The sequence below is a fragment of the Mercurialis annua genome, linkage group LG4 (assembly GCF_937616625.2).
Source record: "Mercurialis annua linkage group LG4, ddMerAnnu1.2, whole genome shotgun sequence".
Taxonomy (NCBI): Eukaryota; Viridiplantae; Streptophyta; class Magnoliopsida; order Malpighiales; family Euphorbiaceae; genus Mercurialis; species Mercurialis annua.
The window spans coordinates 14,790,552-14,813,566 of NC_065573.1; the positions used below are offsets into that span (position 1 = coordinate 14,790,552).

Below are 23,015 nucleotides of genomic sequence, written 5' to 3' on the forward strand. Positions count from 1 at the left end.
TATGCAAATCCATCACAAATACTAAGGTAAGAAATATAAACATATCAATTCAAGAGTTTCTTGGTTAGTTTCGGTGACTTTTATGTAAGGAAAAGTTAGGGTTTTGATGGTTAATGGAGGATTTTTTGCATTTGATGTTCATAGGGTATTATGACCTTGAATGGAGCAATTTTGATGGTGAATTTTGAGGATTAACCTTCGGTTTTGAAGCTACAACACGGTGAGCTAACTTTTGAAATTTATTTAGTTTTGATTGATGAAATTAAATGAGGAATTGTTCTAAATGTTCGACAATTGATTGAGAAATTGATGTTTGACATTTGATGATATATAGCCATAAAAATGGTGTTGTTATTAAAGTGGACAATTGAGTAGGATTTTGGCCACCAAGCTAGGATGATGATGTTGATTCAAACTGATAATATTAAGCATGATTTTAGGTTGATATGGCTGAATTGTAGTTGTGGTTGATTTATATGTTTTGGATGGAAATGTGATGAATGGTTCAGCCTAGGTACATAATTCATGCTTAAGTGATTTTAATGATGTTAAAATCATGGATTGTAAGTCTCTATGGCTGTATATGAGGACTAGATTATGTTGATACAAAGCATGATTGCAATAGGTTTATTAACCTCGACGCATAATAGTTCCCATTCGAATCCACGCGAGAAAGTTTAATAGCCCATAAATTGTGAAGGTGTTAGATCATGCCACATGTGCTAAATTATGATATTTAGGTCAAGTAGGTCGGAAATAAGAATCGTGCTATATTATATTATCGTAATAAGTTTATAAGGTTGCTCGCGAAATAAAAATTTAATTGAAAAATTATTATTCGTTAGAACGGGTATTATCGGGACTAAGTAAAAAACCAAGAAAATTAATATAAAATAAAATGTAGGTCCCGAGCTAATAATTTTTACGCCCTCGTCCATGCAATATTTTTAAGAATTTATCAGTAATGTTTTGTGTAATTCCGAGATTGTTTTCAAATTAGACGCGGACGTTAATTAAGGAATTGAGTTAAAGTACGAGTTTGAGTTGTTTGAATTAAACTGCACTTCAACCCACCTATATAAAAAGCCAATTTTATTTGTAATTTGGTTCCTTTAATATAAAACCTAAACAAAAGTCATTTTCATCTCATTTCTCACAATCATCTTCGATTCAACATACGGTTTCCGTTTCTCGTCCGAAATTGGATACTTGTTGCAAAACAATCTTAAATCAACAGGTAATCGAGGTGAGCTAATCATTTTGTTGTCCATTTGGTTGTATTTGATGGATTTATGGTTATAGGGTTAGGGTTTCGGTGAAACCGTATTGAATTCACATAATCGATTCGTTTTAAGCTTAGTTTATGCGTTTTTTTATGATTTGGAGTGTTGTTTCCAAGTTGGATACATATGGGAAATGTCTCAAGCATGTTAGAAATAGGTGTTTGGTAGGTTGTTCCGTTGTTAGGGCTTACTGTCCTCGTTTGCATGTCGCGCCAGCCAAGGGCGCGACGCGAGAGCTGTCGCGACGTGAAGAAACTCTTCGCAACGTGACACCCCTTGGAACAACGTGGCAATGCCAAGGCAAGGCTGCCTTGGTCGTTTTCAATTTGTTTTGGTGCGTGAAGTTTGAGGTTACATGTCTTGAGTCGACAGGAGCTTACATACTCCGAAAATGTGAAATCTGAACATAGAACATGAAGAATATGATTAGGGTTTTGAAGTACAGAGTTAGATGTTTAGACATAAGGTTCACTTTGTAAACTGAAAGCTGTATTGAGATGGTATCAAAGATTGATAAGTAAAGATGGAATTGAATCGAGCTTAGACTCGATTAGAACTCGACGAGTTATGTGTACATTTATATCTCGAGTCTAGAATGTCTATAAAGTTAGATTCTTACTCAAGTTATGTTTGTTTATTTCCTAGATCCGGCGAGGCAACTAGCTACCGGACAAGGTGCTCGTGAAACTTGACGGGTGTCGTTTAATCAAAGTTTTTGGATAGCAAGCGGTGAGTATATATGTGTTTACGTTTGATGTATTGAAAGTGCATTTCTTTTTAAATGCAAATTGTTTTATATGAACTACATAGCATAATTTATTATCAAAATGCTTTGTATGAAATGTACGCATCATTATCTTGAAACCATTATAGATCCAATGAAACATGCTTTCCTATTAGGCGGCAATAGGAACTGCGTGATCACATGTTAAGTTTAAAGCCATATGCTACTTCATTTGTTAAGAATTTTGAAGACGTCTCTTGTTCATCTAGATACAAAGTTAACATAGTGGAACTATCTCGGGACCTGCATTTAATGATTTAACTCGGTGGAACTATCTCGCGACTCATCTCGATTGTTGGATTTAAGAAATAGTACTAGTTAACTTGGTAGAACTATCCCGGGACTATACCAGATGGTATTGGTTAACTCGGTTGAACTATGCCGGGACCAAACCATCAGGATAAGTTAATCTTCTTGATCGCAAGGAAGAATTCGGTTCATAAGATTCGATGAATCGAGGATTAGGGTTTTAATCGGAAGTTATATTTGGATGCATACGAATGAATGAATTGTAGCATTGTTTTGTTTTATAGAAGACTCACTTGTAAACTTATGAACTAAATCAGTGTTGACTTACCTCGTTGTTATAACCATTTTTCAGGTAAATAATCTTTTGACGTGACAGACTTCTATCCTAGTTTCAGAAGTCTGTGTTTGGAAGTATGTAGAAAGAAGGTTTCGATCGATAACGCTGCAGTATGCAAGTCCTAGATGTTTATGTGGTCTTTGTCAAATAATTTTATGTATTGTCTATACTCTGATGTTTTGTAAATGTATATACTTTTATCTACACTTAAACCGTTTGCTTTTGATGTGCGAAACGGGGAAATGCTTGATATGTGGCATCACATTATAAGACCCTAGTTTCTATGTACAATTTTCGAAATTTGTATAGATGGTTGTAATCGTATTGTTTTAAAAAGATTTTATGAAAACGTTTTCTATGATTGCTTCTTTGATTTTATCGCGAAAAAGTATAGAGTGGTTTTATGCTTGCTATGGGTTTTGGAGCTATCACTCCCATTCCCTAGCGACGGTCGAGGCTTGAGATTTCGGGTCGTGATAGATAGTTTGACGATTTGCAATAAATAGTTAAACGATTCAAATTAACAAACAAATCATTCGTAAATTATAATTATAGGATGTGGAATTGATGGAAAGACCAATGTAAAGTCAATATAGTATGTCGGTTTATTTGATGCGGAAATCAAATAACAATTGGAATAGAATACGAGGTCGATTAATCGACGAAATAAAATGCGATGAAAAGTTAAAGTTGAAATCAAATATAAAGTGAGTTACTTGATAAATAACTCGAATGATGTTTTGACATTAAGGTTTAAATAATAAACCTAAAAATGTAAAAGAAATAGAAATCTCCACATCGATAAGTGAATAGAAATGTATCAGGTTAAACGTGAATAAATACGACGGGTTATATGTGTACGTTCATTCCTCGAGTCTAAAGTATCTATCGTATTAGATTCTTACTCGAGATATATTTGATACTTGTCCTGGATCCGACAAGGCGATCTACTAGCGGAAAAAGAAGCTCACAGAGCTTGACGAAAAATAATTGATTGAAGTTTTTGGATAGAAAGTAGTGAGTTTATATCGATGTTTACATTTGAAGTATTTAAAAGTATATTTCTTTATACGCAAAGTTTTCTACCGATTGCATAGCACTATTTGTGAATGAAATGCCTTGTTTGAAAATGCAGACATCATTGCTTTGAAACCAGTATAGATCCGATTAAACAAGCTTTCCTATTGGACGGCCATAGGAACTGTTTGATCACCAGTTAAGATCAGAGAATTTGCAATATCAGAAAATGAAAGATATCTGCTCGAGAATATGATAGACACAAGGTTAAACTCGATGGAATTATCTCGGGACCTGTGTCTAGGGAGTTAAACTGGTGGAACTATCCCGTGACTCACCTCGATTAGTTGGATATAAGAAGTGATACGAGTTAAACTTAGTTAAACTATCCCGGGCTGTACCGTATGGTTATGGTTAAACTCGGTTGAATTATCTTGAGACCAAATCATCAGGAACAAGTTACTCGATAACCTTGGATATAAGAAATGGTACGAGTTAAACTCGGTTGAACTATCCTGGGACTGTACCATATGGTTATGGTCAAACTCAATGGAACTATCTCGGGACCAAACCATTAGGAATAAGTATCAGAGACTTATTCAAGAGATCATTTTGATATGGGTGACGATGAGACAAGCTGAGGTTTAGGGTTTTGATCAGAATTTATACATGGATGCATATGAATGATTGAATTGAAAGCATTGGTTTGAATGTTTTAATTAATACTCACTTGTAAATTTATGAAATCACTCAATTTCAACTGACCCCGTCGATATAACCCTTTTTAAGGTGTATAGTCTTTGGATATGACAGACTTCTATCTTGTTCCAGAAGTCTGTATATACTGAAAGAAGGAGTCAATCAGTAGTGCTGCAGTAGTCAAGTCCTAGTGTGTATGTATGGTTTGTCAAGCGGTTTTAAATGTTATGCCTATGCTCTAATGTTTGATACACATGTATAGTATTGGAAATTAAGCTTTAAATCGTTTGTTTTGATGTGAATCGGGATATGCTGGATGTGAGACATCGCATTATAAGACGTAGGTTTCTATGAAACATTTTCAGATGATGAATAGACGTTTGTAATCATAACGCTTTGAAAAGCTTTTATGAAAATATTGGTGATTGATTTTGTGATTGATTGTTCATTAGATCGCGAAACGTTTATAGCATTTTCAGGCTTGTTACGGGTTTCAGAGCAACCACTCCTATTCCCTAGCGCCGGTCTCGACCCGAGATTTTGGGTCGTGACAAAGTTGGTATCAGAGCAATGGTTTGGATTCATAGGCCATTTCCTGAATGTATTCGATAATTGCTTGTACCTTGGTTTGACATTGTCACTAAGTTAAGCTAGGAACTACTGCAGCATATAGGATTTGGGTCATGTCTCCTATACATATTCTTATGTTTCACAGGTTCTCAACCTTCCCTTTTGGGATGTAAGACTGCGATATACGCGTGCGTATGGTCTAGACGACTCGATATCGATGCTTAAATATCAAGCCTGAAATAACATGAAGGCACTGTCGAAGTCACTCGACAGCAGTATTGATAACACAGCAAATGGACCGACCTCGATAAGAGGCAATATAATACGAGACAGGCATAGCCGAACCAATATAATCTGAAACAGAAAATAACCGAACCGATGTAATCCGAGTCAGACGTAGCCGAACTAACATAAACCGAGCCAAAACATAAAAACACATATGACAAAACCCAAGTCAGGAAAATATAAACCCAATATAAGGATAGCCTCGGTATAACTGATCATAGCATCTATGGACTGAGAAGACATACCCTGGTTCTATTGAGCATAACCTCTCTAATTACTAGGCGACAGCCTGACAGAAGGTACTCTGACATTTCCAACAACCTCTACACAGACAAAGAGGAACAAAGGCATAATATAAAAGACTAGGAAAAAGTAGGTAAAAAGGTTAATACTCTTTTTCTCTCAACTCTTATCTCCCTTTCACTTCTTATTCTAACTCTCACTAAAACACTTATTGACTTGACCGTCAGAGTGGTTTGCCAGAATCCCCTTCCGGCACCGTTCTAACGGTTGTGTTGTAGTTTTCAGGTACGCCTTTGAAGACATCTTCGGACCTGAGGCATGCCCCCTATTCACAAGTTATGTTTGGCGCCGTCTGTGGGAAAGAAAGTAAGAAAGTTTCCCCCTTTCTATCTCACCGGAAGGCGGAAGAAATGAGCAGAGGAGAAGATGATGACCCTTTGACAAGAGAAACAAATAATCACGATAACACCACTAGGGATGGGTTGAACGCCCCACCACGAAGAGCTACTGGAGATAGCTCGTTCTGCCCGACAACAACGTCAGGAGGAGGTACCCATCTAGGCACAACATCTAAAGTTACCACTCAGTATCCATGGGGAATGCCTTTCTCGGGGTCTATCCCACCCACCTCGTACTTCACACCCACACACCAAATGCCCCAAAAGTTTTACCTGCGACCGGGTATAGCTCTAACCAACCTTTCATTCACTCCGGTAACCACTTCTACACCTCTGGTAACACCTATCAATAGAAAACCAAAACCCCACCCCAACACAAATACAATAGTACATCGAGTTCCATGCTCGACAACTAGCTTTCCTCCAGCAGGTCCAGCAAGGACATGCTTGGCCACCACCCCCCCCCCCACCACCTCTCGAGGTAATACTGCCACCCCACCATATGTGCCAGTTGCACATCCTCACCCACCATAGTTCTACCAAGGACAAACAAACCTCGAGGAAGCCACCCCAGAAAAAAATCAGCAAGAGAACCAAATCCCAAGACATGAACACGTGAACCAGACCGGCCATAAAACACCTAAAGAACCAAGAAAGACTCCCAAACGAGTAGAAATCGAAGAAAGTGTGCACAGCTCGGGTGAAGGATAAGGCCAGAAGAAAAATCTGGAGCAGGAGATAACATAATGGGTGAGAACCGAAATGGAGAAATTTTAAAGAAGGGAACCGAGAAGCATGAGCTTCCTAAACATCGGGAATCCATTGTCTACTGATGAACCTTTTCCATTAAACTACAAAACACCACAGTTGGATGATTACAACGGAACGGGGGATCCCATCACCCACCTGAGTTGTTTTCAGGTTGTCATGATGGTGCAAAACTTGTCCGAGGCAGCTGTTTGCAAAATGTTTCCAACAACTTTAAAAGGACCGTCTGCAATATGGTACTAGAGTTTAAAGGAAGGGTCTATCCGAAATTTTGACGAGCTAGCAAAAGCATTTCGAACTTATTTCACACCAAGCATACAACGTAAAAGAGAAGTCCAGTGACCTCAAACTCTGCTACCAAAAATCCAAAAAAGTTTACAAAGTTTCATCGGAAGATTCAATTCAAAAGAACTCAAAGTAGGAAACTTGAATGATAACACTGTGATAGACGTAATGAAGGATAACACGATAATTATGGCATTCCGAGACAACCTGATTACGAACCCGGTACAAACATATTCCCAACTCATGGACCGAGCATGGAATTACATAAATCTGGATGAGGAACATCGGAGAAAAGCCCCTCAAACGACTGTGCAACCTCAAATGACAAGGCCAACCTTCAATCAGAATAGCAGGCAAGACAGGTTCAGACTGAGAGAACTGAGACAGCCCATACCTCCTCGGATGGAGCCACATTGACCTGTCAAAATAGAGGATCAGGCTTTCATCCCACTTAACACCCCAAGATCGCACATCCTGATGTGGATTCAAAACAACAACGAACCAGTATGCTACCCTTTAAAGTTACAATTTGAAGGAGACAGAAAAAATACTGCCAGTTTCATGATGGCCATTGGCATGTCACCGATGAATGCGGAAGCCTTAAGAAAGAAATAGACCGATTGGTGCAAGTGGGCCGCTTGAAAGATTTTGTAGCACAGAGCAAAAGTTACAACGCGGGAGGGAACAACCGAGGAGTACATAGCGTAAAGAGGGAAGAAGGGCCACCCCCAAAAAGGCAAAATATATCAGGAGTAATCAACACAATAGCAGGGGGGAATGGCTAATCCCGGGTACAAACGAGGCAGGAGCAATAGACAAAAAATGGCGATGACTATTACAGTGACCACACCTTTACATGAGGTCAGCTTTGGCCCGGCAAATAGTGAAGGCGTGGATTTCCCAAATCAAGATCCTTTGGTGATATCGGGTCTGATAGAAAACTTCTGGGTGATGAGGCAATTAGTGGATGAAGGGAGCTCAGTGAATCTCATTACAAAAGATGCATACCTCGGAATAGGATGCTTGGTGTTAAATGAGTTGGTCGGCTTCTTGGAATGAATTTCTCTTGCTAAATCGAAATATAAGAAGTTGCAGGGAACTATTTCGTTTAACACATGGAATTGAAGAATTTTCACAGAAATGAGTACGAATTCCACGAATTTAATTTTTAATTTTCCAAGAATGTGATACTTTACAAATATTATAATCTTTCATTTTTGTATAATAATAATGATGTTTTTAGGACTTTAGATTTTAATTTCTAGTCTTAATTCTTTGCTGGATTTCTTGTAGCTTCTTTTTCTTTTTTCCAGCGAAGTCTTGTGGTTATGCTAATTCCATCAATCATTTACCAAAAAAATAATTGATTTTTAACGCATCATAAATAAAATAAACGGCCATAAAAGTTTAGACATTCATTATTTAGCTTTTTTTGAGGGTTAATGTCATACAAATTCACCAACTTTACACATTTTCTCATTTTAATCACGGAGTTTAAATTTTCTCATCTTCATGTATGATCAACCATTTTTTCTCAAATTCATGCACGGTGTTGAGGTGTCACGGCTCCATTGGTGTAATTCGCTGAGGTGGAGGTCATTTTGCACCAATTAATGAGTGCCACCTCAGCACCGTGCATGAATTTGAGAAAAAAATGGTAGTTCGTACATGGAAATGAGAAAATTTAAGTTGCGTGATTAAAATGAGAAAACGTGCAAAGTTCGTGATTTTTTTTGGCATTGACCTTTTTTTTTTGATGAATCATTCATTATTTATCTACTTTCATTATTGTTTATTATCAATAAAAGTATATAACTTCCAATATTTATGGAGGTTCTATAATAAGTATATTTTTGTGAAATGAATATTAAGTGATGTTTCTCGTTGACTTTTTTCTAAATTCTTTTATATGAAAAAATGTTGCGTCCAATAGTTAATTTAATGGTTACTGATTCATTTCTTTATTTAGTGCAACACTTAAAATGTATAAATAGGTAAGTGCAAGCTTTAAAAAAATCTTAAAAAAATGGCTAATTGTTTATGGTCAGTTTCTTTAATAACCGTTTTCACAACGTTACTTCCCATTATAACACAAGCTAATACATTCATCAATTCACATGATATAAAATTAGTGTGCGATCGTACGAAGGATCCAAGATACTGTCATTCCATTTTTGACAACCAATTGGGAAGGAAAGATGCGGGAGAAAGTATGTATGCATTATTATATATATCATGTGAAATCAGTAGAAATATAACTTCGCTTAATATGAATGTCCTCGTCCAAAATGTTGAAAAAAATCGTATAGCGCTAATGATAGTAAAATTCTGCCAATCCAAGTATAAAGAAGCAGCCAAATTATTTTCTTTCGCGATAAACAATACAAGAGATGATAATATTAGACGAGCTGTGGAGAACATCGAATATGGACTTAAGAAAGTTGATGAATGCGATCAAGTACAAAAAAACGAGGTTTTGGTTAAGAGTCACCGACAAATAGTAAAACTCACTGATATTTCTTTTGAAGCTGCTAAATTCCTCCCACAATATAATTAGCTTTACACTTTCATCTAATCGCTTCCTTATTACTATTATTACTAATCATAAGCCGATACATTTATGCAGAATTAGATTGATATAATTGTAAATAATAGCTATATTACAAAAAATAACAAAAAATTATATAATTTTTGCATTTTATATTCTATATATTTTTTGTGTCGGAGTCTGGTTTTTTAAACTACGATGTTTTTTTATTTACTTGCACATTTGTACACAGTTTTTTCTTGTAATGAATTATGCACCAAGTACAATAATTTTAAGTACTTTATTATATTCATCAAATCGTCTTGTGTGATAAATCTTTTTTCAATTTTTAACAAAATTTATGTTCCTTTTAATTACAAATGTATGCTTGGTTATCGCGGTTGTATTTTTTTTTTTCATTTATAAAATTGATTTAGATTACAAAGCCTTTGTACACTTTTATTGAACTTTTTGTTATAAATTTCAATAGTAAATATAGCATATTGATTTTTATCTATTTTATATTTTAGTACGTAGTATATCATATTAGATCTTTTTTACCCGTATGAATTTATAAAGAAAATTAACAGTCAAAAATAATTAAAATGGATTTTTTTTATTGTTATATAAAAATAATTGTGTGTAAATATATATATATATATATATATATATATATATATATATATATATATATATATATATATAGCGATTCAAAGTTGTGTATTTGATTTAATTATAAAATTAAAATATTACATACACAATTAAAACATATTAAAATATTATTTTTAAATTTTATTATTATATGAGAATAATTTCTTTTATTTAAAAACAATATGATATTTTTCTAATAAAATTAATTTTTTAAATTTGTAAATAAATATGTTGCCTTCGTTTATAAATATAATAAGATCCTTAATTATTTAATCCATTTTATAATTTTTTGAACCAACTTGTTTTTGGTTCATTAGGTCCATCAACTTTTTTTTTTGGCTTTCTCAAGTCCCTAAACTTTTATTTTTTGGTTCATTAGTTTCCTCAACTTTTATTTGGTTTCCTCAAATCCCTAAACTTTTTTTTTGGTTCCTTAGGTCCTTAAACTTTTGTTTTTTTTACTTCATTCAGTCCTTAAATGGATCTTCCTTTAGGACCTAATGAACAAAAAAATAAAAATTTAGGGATCTGAGAAAGCCAAATAGAAGTTGAGGAACCTGATGAACCAAAAAAATGAAAGTTTAGGGACCTGAGGAAGCCAAATAGAAGTTGAGGGATCTGATGAACCAAAAATATATAGTTTAGGGACTTCAAAATGGATTTAGCCTAATTAAAAGTCATAATGGACCAAAATATTTTTTTTGGAAAATAATTTTTTTTTCAGGAAAAAAAAATTTTCGGAATTTTTTTTTTCAAAATATTTTTTTTTTCGGAAAATAATTCTTTTGTCGGAAATTTTTTTCCAGAAATTACTTTTTTGTCGGGATATATTTGTTTCCAGAAAAAACGTTTTTATCGGAATTTTTTTTCGGAAAATATTTTTTTCTAGAAAATACTTTTTTTGTCGGAAAATACTTTTTCCCAGAATTTTTTTTCGGAAAATATTTTTCCCGAAACATATCTCTTTAAAAAAATTTCTCTAAAATTTATTAATTCTTAGAAGATGTAAAATTAAAATGTAATATAATTTAAAATTTAAAAAGTCAATTTTTAACAGTATATATATAAAGTGGGTTAGGGCCATATAGGATTAAAAGGGTATGGGCACTCATATAAAATTAAAGCGGGTCATAAATGGGTAGATTACCCATTTATAACCCTACCCATTTAAACCCAACCCATACCCACCTAAACCCACCCATTTGTCACCTCTACTCATATATCGACAATAATTAAGATATAAACACAAAAAACATATAAATATAAGTATATATGTATATTATTTTTAAAAATATATATATATTTTATATTAAATTTCGGTTAATTCGGTTTTTCGGTCGGTTCGGTTATCAAAACACCCAAACCAAATCGAACGCCGAACACCAAATCTTACCTAAAGTAGAAACCGAACCAAACCGTTTTCACCGAAAAACCGGGCCTAACAACGAAGTTCGGTTCGGTTCAGTTCTTTCTCACCCCTATATGTCACCATAGCATTTGGAAGCTCGTTTTTTTTTAACAAATGGTGTCTTTTGAAAGTGAGAAACAAACGTGTTTTTAAAGATAAATTTGTTGATATTCAGTTTTTGTTTACTTATACGTCTACAAAAACAGTGAATTTTTACAGAGCACGTAATTATGGTTTAAGCTATTTTAGGAGTGATATTTTTCGTTATATTGATTTTTTCTATTATGGCTTTTAGTAGTTTGTTTATAGTTGACTCTCATTTACCCCCACTTTTTAGTGGTTGAGCTAATCGGATTTTTAACGTAACAGTTCCTCGTAGCAAAAAAAGTTCTGATAGTGTGCCCCACTAAAAATATCTCAATTTAATAATTGGACATGCTAGATCCACAAAATTATTTTGCAGATTTAGTACCAATCCGCAATATGATATTGCGGATTGGTATTAATGACATTATTAATTGATTAATAGTGTCATTAACACCAATCCGCATTAGAAATGTCACTAACACCAATCCGCAATACTATATTGCGAATTGGTGTGAAATTTTATTGTTTTAAGATTGGCCAAAACTCTGGTTTTGAATAGTGAATACACTAAATGGTAGGCTGGTTTATTATTTGGATTAGTTATGTAATTATACTTTTATATGCAATGGCATGCAAATTAGCTTATGTCAACACTTTTGGCTTATTATTTTTAGGGTTACATGCACAAAAAATCATCAATTTTCGCATGTTTTTGGTACATAATCTTTTAATTTTGGTAAAAAGGTGCATGGACTTTTACAATTTTGATTAAAGACATCGGCTCCGTTCTGGATGTAAAACGGCACCGTTTTATATTAAAACGGCACCGTTTTGGATGTAAAAATACACTATTTTTCAAAGGAAAACACTCGTGGTCTTAGTCGCAAAAATTGCAAAATTCATATTAAATATGTCAAAATTATTAAATAACAAAAATACGTGAAAGTTGGTGATTTTTGATGCATTTAAGCCTTTAGTAAACTTTGGAATAACACAAAAATTATTAATTTTGTTTAATTTGTTTTTTTAGAAAAATCTATTTTTCCTTTAAAAATAATCCATTTTATTTTAGTATTTAAATATTGTAGTAATAAAATGAATAAAAAAATAAATGAAGTTTTTTTTGGATAAATGATAATTTTATTAAGCATGTACCCACAAGTAGTGGGAGACAAAAATCCAAAAAGGAACAATCAAAACGGAATTATAAAAATGTCCAAACATTTAAAAACATCATTTCCACTATAAGAAAAAGGCTTAATTACTTAAAAACCACTCACTTTGTAACTTTTTTTCATTTATACCATGACCTAGGAAAATTTTCAATTGTACCCTATTTTTAATTTTTATGTTTCATCTCTACCCTAATGAGTTGTATTGACCTATTTTCTTTTGAAAAAGAGTTTAAATTAGTCCTTTATTTTCAACCTATATTCTAATAAAACGTTAATGTTAATCATTTATGTATCTTATTTTTAATATTTTCATCTTTAAATTAATTAAATAATCAAAAAATTTACAATTGGGGTACAAACGAAACATAAAAATCGAAAATAGGGTACAATTGAAAATTTTCCTAGGTCGTGGTATAAATGAAAAAAGTTATAAAGTGAGTGGTTTTTATGTAATTAGGCCTAAGAAAAATGAGGATAAAAATTGCTATAAAACTGAACCGCCTTGCAAACACACAAGTATGCTAACAAATCCGGGAAACTGAACCGCCTTGAATTAACTTAGTTTAGTTGATATAGGTTCACATCTGGTTCACATCAGGTTGATTTTTGATTTTATAGACGTTAAATACATTTCACTTAAAAGAGATATTCAATTTGTATATTATACTAAATTTCAAAATTTTCTTTATATAAAGTGATAGTTAAGATTGTAAAGAGCAATGAAATAAATTTTATTAAAAATTAAATTAAAATAGGTCAATTGATATAGGTTCACATTAGGTTGATTTTCGATTTTATAAATTGTCAAATATATTTCACTTAAAAGAGATATTTAATTTGTGGTTACACTAAATTTCAAAATTCTTTTTATATAAAATGTCATTTGAGATTGTAAAGAGTAGTAGGACAAAATTTTATTAAAAATTGAACTGATGTGGTTCAGTTGATATAGGTTGACATTCAATTCACATTAGGTTGATTTTTGGTTTAATAGACTATCAAATATATTTCACTTAAAAGAGATATTCAATTTGTTATTACACTAAATCTCAAAATTCTCTCTATGTAAAATGTCACTTAAGATTGTAAAGAGCAATAAGACATTTTTTATTAAAAATTGAATTAGGTAGTTCATTTTATATAGGTTCACATCTGGTTCACATCAGGTTTATTTTCGGTTTTATGGGTTGTCAAACACATTTCATTTAAAAGAGATATTCAATTTGTACATTAGACTAAATCTCAAAATTCTTTCTATATAAAATGTCATTTAAGATTGTAAAGAGCAGTAAGAATTTTTTTATTAAAAATCGAATAAAGGTAGGTTAGTTGATATAGGTTTACATCTGATTCACATCAAGTAGATTTTCAGTTTTATAAACTGTGGAATACATTTCACTTAAAAAAATATTCAATTTTTAATCAATTTAATAAAATTTAAATAATTTTTTGACCTCTTTCAATGTTCATGTAATTTCAAAGTTATATATTTTTCACTTTTAATATCCATTTTGTCATCTAATAACCTCGAACTATTATCTCTTTTCTCAAATTTCTATTACTCCCCACCGCCACTTTTTTCTCTTCATTCTCTGCACATTATCCTCTTCCTCAATTACAATTAAACTGGTTCTATAACTTTTAAAAAACAAAGTGTCTTCCTTTCATCCTTTTCTTCATTCTTTGCACATTATCCTCTTCCTCAATTACAATTAATTATCCAGTTCACATAAGCTTGCTCTGATTTATCCCAATGCAATGAAATCTCCTCAACATGTTCAATTGGTTTTGAGAGGAAGAGATTTTATCCCAATGCAATGTTGTTCCTTGATTTCCAAAACTCCCAGATGTCAAAAACCAAATCAAATATAATAACTATCTGAATTTAGTGTTGGTAAAAGAAGATTAAATACTAAAAAGAGAGTTGTGGAAGGAAGAGAAACCCATAAAATATCGCACTTAACTAAGATCAAACACCAAAACTTCCAAGCAAAAGTACAGTGGCAAATAATATGAATACTTGTTTCCTCTTTATCACAAACCAAACAACCAATCAAATTCGGATCCAAAATGCCTCGAGCTACCAAATAATCATTTGAAAAATCAAAATTAAAATGCCTCGGGCTACCAAATACATGTTTTAGCTTTGTATTTCAGAACTATTTGTATTCCTTTTCTATTTTATTTAATTGGGTCTCCATTTATTATTATTACAAGGTAACAATTCTCTTTACTATGTTTACTCTTTATTCTTGCTTAGCTATTGATACCATGTTAGTTGTTAGTATCTAAATCCCCTTGTTTAGGGGTTGATAATGAATGCTTGTTTAGTTGATTAGCTGATTAGGGTTAGTTGTGATTGTTATGTTTAATAACTAGGTTGACTTGATTCCTATTAACCTTTGTTTAGTAGTTTAGTTAATTGGGAGAGAGCTAGTTGACTAGACGAATAATGGCAATCACGAACCTAGGACCTAATCACGCTAGGGCGGTTTAGGGAATAGGCGGTCTTTAAGTTTGCTCGTTAATTGTGTTTGATTGATTTAGGCGAAATCTAATTACGCGAGAGCGATTTAGATTGACTTATTAATCAAAGTTTGATTTTCTTAACTCTAAACTCGAGAGCGGACGTTGAGGCTATTGGATAGCTTGACCCGAACCAAGTTCAATACACAACCCTGGTTAACTAGAATTATTTCGGCATTTGTTAGAAACCTATAAGCGCTGTTTATCCTTGTTGGAAACCCGTTTATTAGTTGATTGTTTAGTTTGATAATTTTTTTGTTTCGTATTTATATCGTTTAATTATTTGGTTCTTGCTTCGTAACTGTTTAATCAAAATTCAAATGTTTATTTTCTAAACGAATTGCATTTCAAAATCGATTTTCATGCTCATTAAATCCTTCTCATCTCTGTGGGTTCGATAACAGACATTAGTCCACTATATCATGCGTTGCGATACCGTGCACTTGGGGTAAATGACCAACAAGTTTATAGCGTTGTTGCCGGGGATGAGATTGTGTTTGATTGATTGAAAGTATTTTGAAATTCAGTCGAGATAGATTTATTTTTTGTTTTTACTTTTATTTGTTCCATTTTTGTGTTTTCTTGGTTTACGCTCGATTTGCTTGTTCTTGTTTGTGTAGGAATTGCCTCTAGTGTGCATAATACAGGACGTGCCAATCTCCCTCTTGAACCATTCCAAGAGAACCTTGGAGGCTTTGAAAGAAGCGTAGGAAAAGAGAATCGTAGACCCGTAATTATGGAAAATGTGGAAGATGACTATGAGGAAGAGAGGTACCATCCTCAAGTTGATGGAGTGAGACAACTAAACCCACCTCCTTTTCCTCTAATTGATGATTGGAATCGACAACTGTACCAAGGGCAAGACCGCCCCCAAGTGCAAGGCCAACAACCGTCGAGGCAAACTTTGAGAGACTTCTTCCTCCTGAATGTCGATAATGCCACGTATGGATGTTTTGCTCAACCGGTCCAAGCGGCCACATTCGAGATAAAGCCGAGATCGATCTAACTCCTAGAGAATCGGTGCGCTTTCTACGGGTTGCAAAGTGAGGATCTAAACGCCCACATCGCGAAGTTCTTGGGAGTCCTAGACACATTCAAGCTTCACAATGTCATTGCCGACCAAATCAAGCTTAGAATGTTCCCTTTCTCTTTAAGAGACAAAGCAAGCTTGTGACTTCACTCACTACCAAACGCTTTGATTCACAATTGGAGGGATCTCGCCCAAGATTTCCTCACAAAATACTTTCTGATGGGTAGGACTGTAAAATTGACAGAAGGATGTTATTGACTTCTACCAATACGATGGGGGATCTCTCTATGAAGCTTGGGAGAGGTTTAAGGATCTCCAAAGATATATCCCTCACCATCGCCTCAAAAGAGAACATGTGGTGAAATTTTTTTATCATGGCTTGAGTGAGACCAGAAGGGCTACCATCGGTGCGCTATCGGGGGGGGGGGGGGGTTCTTTGATGTAAAAGACATATGAGGAAGCAAACGATTCGATTGAGAAGTTGGCTGTTGTGAGTAGTAATTGGTCCTCAGATTGGAGAAGACCATCGACCCAAAAGTCGGTGATGACACTTTACCAAGTACAAGAATTTGAATCCATGAAAGCTACGAATGCCTCTCTACAAAGTCAATTGGATGCTCTCAAGAAGCAAGTGAATCCGAGGAATGCTCCGGTCGCGTATGTGCAAGTGGGTTGTGAGCATTATGGGGATTACAACCATACTAGTAAAGAGTGTTTTGCCACGGGTCAAGCATGGAGTGAGTACGTGAATTATGTTGGTGGAAACGCCAAGCAAATAATCCCTACTCAAATACTTACAAATCCAGGTGGAGAAATCATCCTAACTTTGGATGGAGAAACAATGATGGTCAAGGCAATGTTCAAGCTTCTCAACAAGCGGGGCCAAGTTTCCATAGTGGCAATAGATCTCTACAACAACAACAAGGTAACTACCACAGTAATCACAATCAAGGAAACAACTTTGGTAGTAGGCCTCAACACCCTCCCGGGTTCCAACCACAAAAGAACTTGGATGAGAAGAGTAAGATGGACAAGTTGTTGGAGAAATTTGATAAAATGGAGTAAAAGGATAAGAATCAAGCCTCCACTATCCATCATCTCGAAACTCAAATTTCAAAAATGGCACTTGAACTCTAAGGGAGAGCTCAAGGGGGATTGCTATCTACTACGTGATAGGAGTATTTTACTCCTATTTAGGGTGCCGTTTCCGCATACTTTTATTATGATTTATCACGTTTTATGGTATTACAAGTGCCTTATTATATGTTTTAGTATTTTAGGTACTTGGGAGCATTGCGGAAGCATTTTGGTACAAAAGATGGAAAAGTCGACGGAAAAGAGGCGAAAGCTCATTTGCAAGTTTGAAAAGCCGACCCCGCTGCACTAATTGGCAAATTGGAACCAGCTAGAAGCCTCAAATGAATTTGTGTTCTTCATAAAAGTTAAAGTAGACGTCCCAAGCTTTCTAACGGTTCAAGAACCGACTGAATCAGACATTTCTACAAACAGTTATGAAGTTATGAAGATCGGAGCTGAAATCGCAAAGGCAAGCTCGAATTGAACTCACCAAGACCAAGAGGGAGCTCGATTCGAGCTCACCACTCTGAGTTCCAGAATTTCATGCTCGAATCGAGCTTGAGGAGCCAAAAATCAAGCTCGATTCGAGCATAAGCTTGTGTAAGGGGGAAAATCTAATTTCAAATGCTTCAAGGCTTGATTCTCATTGCTTCTTTGGGCCAAACACTCTTTTAGTTGATGTTTTTCTTTCCTCTTTCGTAAACATATATAAACCCTCTTATCTCCTTTTTGGGTTGAGTAGTGATTTGATAGAAAATAGTAGTCACTCTTCATTATTGTAGCAACATTCTCTCTAGCTTTTAGTTGTAGCAATAACTTTTAGTTTTAGTTCTTATTGTTCTTACTATTTGTAGTAATAGATCATCATAGTTCTTAGTGTTCTTCAAGCTTATTTCCAGATTTTACTACTTTGGGAAAGTTGTTCAATACAAGTATTAGTTTATTTATTGAAGCTTCATTATCTTTTTCATGCTTTTAATGTTCATTTATCATTTCAAGGTACTTATTTTTTACTCTATGCTTAATCTTTGTTATTGTTTAATTAGTTGTGTTATGATGATGGTTAGTGGCTAGATCCTTTGTTTAGGGGTTGTTTTGATTGCCATGTTTGATTATATAGGTGATTAGGGTTAGAGTTTTTGGATTAATATGGTTGTTGTACTCCTTGGACCTAGTGCTTAGATTAAAGTGATCTTTTAATCTATGATTTGTGATTTAATTAGGAGGGCGAGAGTTAACTAATTAAATTATACCTAGGGGAGTACAAGCTTGAGACTTAGGTGCACTAGCGTGACCTAGGGCTAATTTGGTTGTGTAGTTTGCTTATTAATTGGCTTGATTGATTCTATCGAAATCTATGAGTACGAGAGTGGATTAGATTTCGGTGTTTTAATCAAGTTTGATTCTCCGCTTCCGGCTCGAGAGAGCGGAAGTGATTCCGTAGAATAGCTTGATCCGACCTAAAATCCTTAGCTCCGACCCAAACTTACCTATTTACCGTTTTGGCATGATTAGCAACCTCTAGGAGCTTTTCCATTATTATTAATTCCGTGTTTGATGATTGTTTTGACATTAGTAATCTTTTCACATACCAAAATCACTTTTCAGACTATTGTCCACTTTATTACTTATGAACGATACCGTTACTTGCGGTTGAATCTCAACAAGTTTTTGGCGCCGTTGCCGGGGATAATTGCTCACTAGTAGAGTAAAATTACTTTTGAGTTTAGGTCGATTTAGCATTTTATTTTTTCTGTTTTTATTTCTTTCTTTTGGCTTGTGCTTTTGTGATTTTACGCGTGTTATTGTTGTTTGAGTGTGTGTAGGGAAATTGGGTAGTTATGGGTTCACCCTCGGATATTCCTTTTTGGCGAATCTAGTCGGGAAGGAGCAATGGCATGGGAAATGGCATGGGATCAAAATATTCACTATAATTATGAGATTTGTGGGGATTTTAGTCATACCAGAGATGAGTGTTCCGAACTCTATCCGGAGTGGAATGAGCGTGTTAACTATGTGGGTGATCAATGGCAAGCTAGTGACCCTTGTTCCGACATGTATGATCCGGGGTGGCACAACCCTCCGAACTATGGTTGGGACAACAATTGGGAGAACTTCAATGAAAACTTGAATCTCAACTCAAGTTATCACCCACCTCAAAACCAATGGGACTTCAACTCAAATTTTGGCAATGAACCACAATAATTGCATGGTTTTCAATAAAATGAAATATTTGATGAATCTAGCAAAATCAATAAGATCATGGAGTTGTTAGATAGAATGGAGGCACACAACGAAATTCAATCTACACATCTTCATAGCCTAGAGATACAAGTTGCTCGGTTAGCTAGTGCTTTGCAAGACACAAACCAAGAAGGATTATTAACCAAAATCGAAGCTACTCCAATACAACATGCCATGTCCATAGAGTTGAAAGGTGATGATGCTTTAGTAGAATATCCTCCCACAAAGGTTCACATTGAGATTGAAAGAGAAAAGTGTGAGAATAGTGAACTTGAAACTTTGATTTCCCGCCCATCTACAACATCCGCAAGCGTAAATGTCAAAAGTGGAGCGGAATTTGGTACTACGGTACTCTACGAGGAAATCCACAAATCCTTTGATTATAAAGATCCATTCTTAGAGGGGTTTGATTCCGAATATGACGGAAATAATACTAAATATATGAAAATGCTTCGTACTCGTCATGTTCATTATTTTAGAGTACAAGCATACTTCATATCATATGAGCTTTATTTGGAGGAGCCAACAACGGAGAAGAGGGAGAATATGCTACCAAGACGGCTTCCTCATGTTAGGTTGTATTTTTGACAATTTTATGCGAAGAGTCTAGCTTTGGACTCTAATTAAAGCGCACTTGGGAGGCAATCCCGAGAGTTTAGATTTATTGCTTTTGTTTTCTTTACTTGTCTTTCATTTTATTTCTTCTTGGTACTTTGTGTTTATTATTTTTACATTTTTGTTCAAGATAACACGTGGTGTGTTCGGTTTTGGGTTGTGTAGTAGTTGGCCTAGAAAAATCGAGAGAAAAATCAAGTTTCCCCAAGAAAGGAGAAACATAAATTTTTGTTTCTCCTTGTCTCGATTCGAGACAAGCTCCTTAAAAGGGTGGATTCGAAATTTTCTCATTGATCTTTAAATTATCACTTGGATTGATGACGTGGTGCGATCTAGGACTTTCACAAGACGCATACTAGCCCTTTTAACTCCATCACCCGAGCCACCCGAGTTCGATTGAACTCTAAGATTTGCTTTCTCCAACTCTAACTCATGCAATTTTCTGTTTTATTTCATTGCAATGTGGGCATGGCATTGAAATACTGTGAGGAGGGTTGAAAAGTGAATGTGTTAGAGTTTTATTTTTGATATTTTTATTGCTTTCTTGTGTTAGGATTGTTAGTTTATTTTCTTGCAAGTTTTGTTTTTGTTTTTATAGTGTGTAGGTTGTGGTGTTGCCTAGCACTAATCTCTTGTCTTGAAATCATGTTTATGGAAATGAGAATTTATGCAATTTTTGAAAATTTGTCAACAATTAGTATCTCCCGGTTTATGAATGTCTAAATGCTTTTGTCTAGTTTAAGCAATTTATGGTTGATGCTTGCTTAATGAAATGCAATGGAATTAGACATGTGTATTTAGCATTCAAACGGACCTTAGAATGGTGTGATTTTTAGGCATGATCGAGGTATTTGATTCGAATTCATGATATGTGCATTGAATTGAAATTTTTGTGTCACTTTGAGTATGAGCATATTTTGGCATGAATTCATAGGACATAAGCATGTGAGCATGGCACCATTTTTGCTAATTTTTTTGAGCATTTTGAGCCTAATTGATTATTGTGAGTGTCATTTTGTTCCGGAATTCCTAGAATTTGCTTGGTGTCCATTCGAGATTGCATTGTTGAGTGATTGATGTCCATTCGAGCTTGCCTTTGCGATTTCAGCTCCGATCTTCAAAACTTCATAACTGTTTGTAGAAATGTCCGATTGAGTCGGTTCTTGAACCGTTGAAAATCTTGGGACGTCTACTTTAACTTTCATGAAGAACACAAATTCATTTGAGGCTTCTAACTTGTTCCAATTTGCCAATTAGTGCAGCGGGGTCGGCTTTTCAGACTTGCAAATGAGCTTTCGCCTCTTTTCCGTCGACTTTTCCATCTTTTGTACCAAAATGCTTCCGCAATGCTTCCAAGTACCTGAAATACTAAAACATATAATAAGGCACTCGGAATACCATAAAAACGTGATAAATCATAATAAAAGCATGCGGAAACGGCACCCTAAATAGGAGCAAAATACTCTTATCACTACGAAAAACAATCCAAGGGAGCAACTCAAGGCGGTTGAACTTAGAAGTGGGAAGATTCTTAAGAAGTCTAGTGGAAAAAGGCCAAGAATTAAGGAAGATGAACCCCAAGTGGTGGTAGATGTTGCTAGCTCTAGTCAAGAGCCACTCAAGGCTAGTGAGGAGGCTTTGATTGAAGTAGAGGAACCTTATGTGAGACCACCTCCACCTCCACTGTTTGTCCCTAAGGTCCCATTTCCGGGTAGATTGAAGAAAGTTCCCGACACTCAAAAGCTCCACAAGTTCTTGGAGATTCAAAAAGCTCCAAATCAATCTAAGTCTTGTGGATGCTTTGAGGGAAATGCCTCAATATGCAAAACGTTTCTCAAAGACATCATGAACAAGATGAGTTGGGAGAAAGACGGCACCATTTCCTTAACGGAAAGTAGTAGTTCCATCATACAAAATGACTTGCCAAGCAAAATAAAATATCCAGGGAGTTTTACTATTCCTTGTACTATTGGAAACATGAATTTTATTAATCGCTTGTGTGATTTGGGTCTTAGCATTAATTTGATGCCTTTGTTTCTTTTTAGGTCCTTATTTGGTGATCATCTGGTGAAGCGCACCTTAATGGTATTGCAACTCGCTGATCACTCTCTTATGAAGTCGTATCGTTTGGTCGAAGATGTGCTTGTTAAAGTGGATAAATTCATCTTTCCAGTGAATTTTGTGATCTTAGACTATGTGGTGGATAAGGAGTGCCCTACGATCCTTGGTCGGCCATTCATGAATACCGGCCGGGCTTTAATTGATGTGCACGCCGGAAAGCTTGCTTTGAGACTCGATAAAGAAAAGGTCAAATTTGACATGAAGAGAGTGATGCGGAATGCCATCGAGGAGGAAGAATGCATGAGGATGGAATTGGTTGAGAAGTAACTAATATTGAACATTGAAAGGCTAAATGATGGCACAGAAGGGAGTTTGGAACAACAAAAATTCCCAAAAACCTGTTTCTTTCAAAACGCTTTTGTTTATTCAGAAATAGAAACCAAAGAAAAAAAAAAGCAGAAAGGAGCATCAAGTAGCCTGTTTCGATCGAAAAAAGGCCGTCCCAATCGAAACACCTTATGTTTCAATCGAGACACCTTATGTTCTAAAAAGAACATGCAATTTGGCAAACGAGACTGTTTTTTCTCGACTCTCAATGGTTACTTTCCATTCCGATGAGCCTGACGATGAGTATTCCGAGGAAGATGAACCCAAACCGGAGATTCTAATCAAGAATGAGGGGATTAAACCCCCATC

The 23,015-nt window shown here is 35.0% G+C and overlaps 1 protein-coding gene and 1 non-coding gene across 2 annotated transcripts; one reads left to right on the top strand and one right to left on the bottom strand.

The window, feature by feature from the left end:
• Positions 1-16,556: 16,556 nt before the first annotated feature.
• On the bottom strand, positions 16,557-16,664 carry LOC126679670 (small nucleolar RNA R71). Its single transcript, XR_007640957.1, has one exon. It is a non-coding gene; the product is annotated as a small nucleolar RNA R71 (small nucleolar RNA).
• Positions 16,665-19,661: 2,997 nt separating this feature from the next.
• On the top strand, positions 19,662-22,646 carry LOC126678327 (uncharacterized). Its single transcript, XM_050373229.1, has 2 exons — positions 19,662-19,991; positions 21,711-22,646. The coding sequence occupies exons 1-2, from the start codon at positions 19,662-19,664 to the stop codon at positions 22,644-22,646; spliced, it is 1,266 nt and encodes a 421-aa protein (XP_050229186.1).
• Positions 22,647-23,015: the final 369 nt, after the last annotated feature.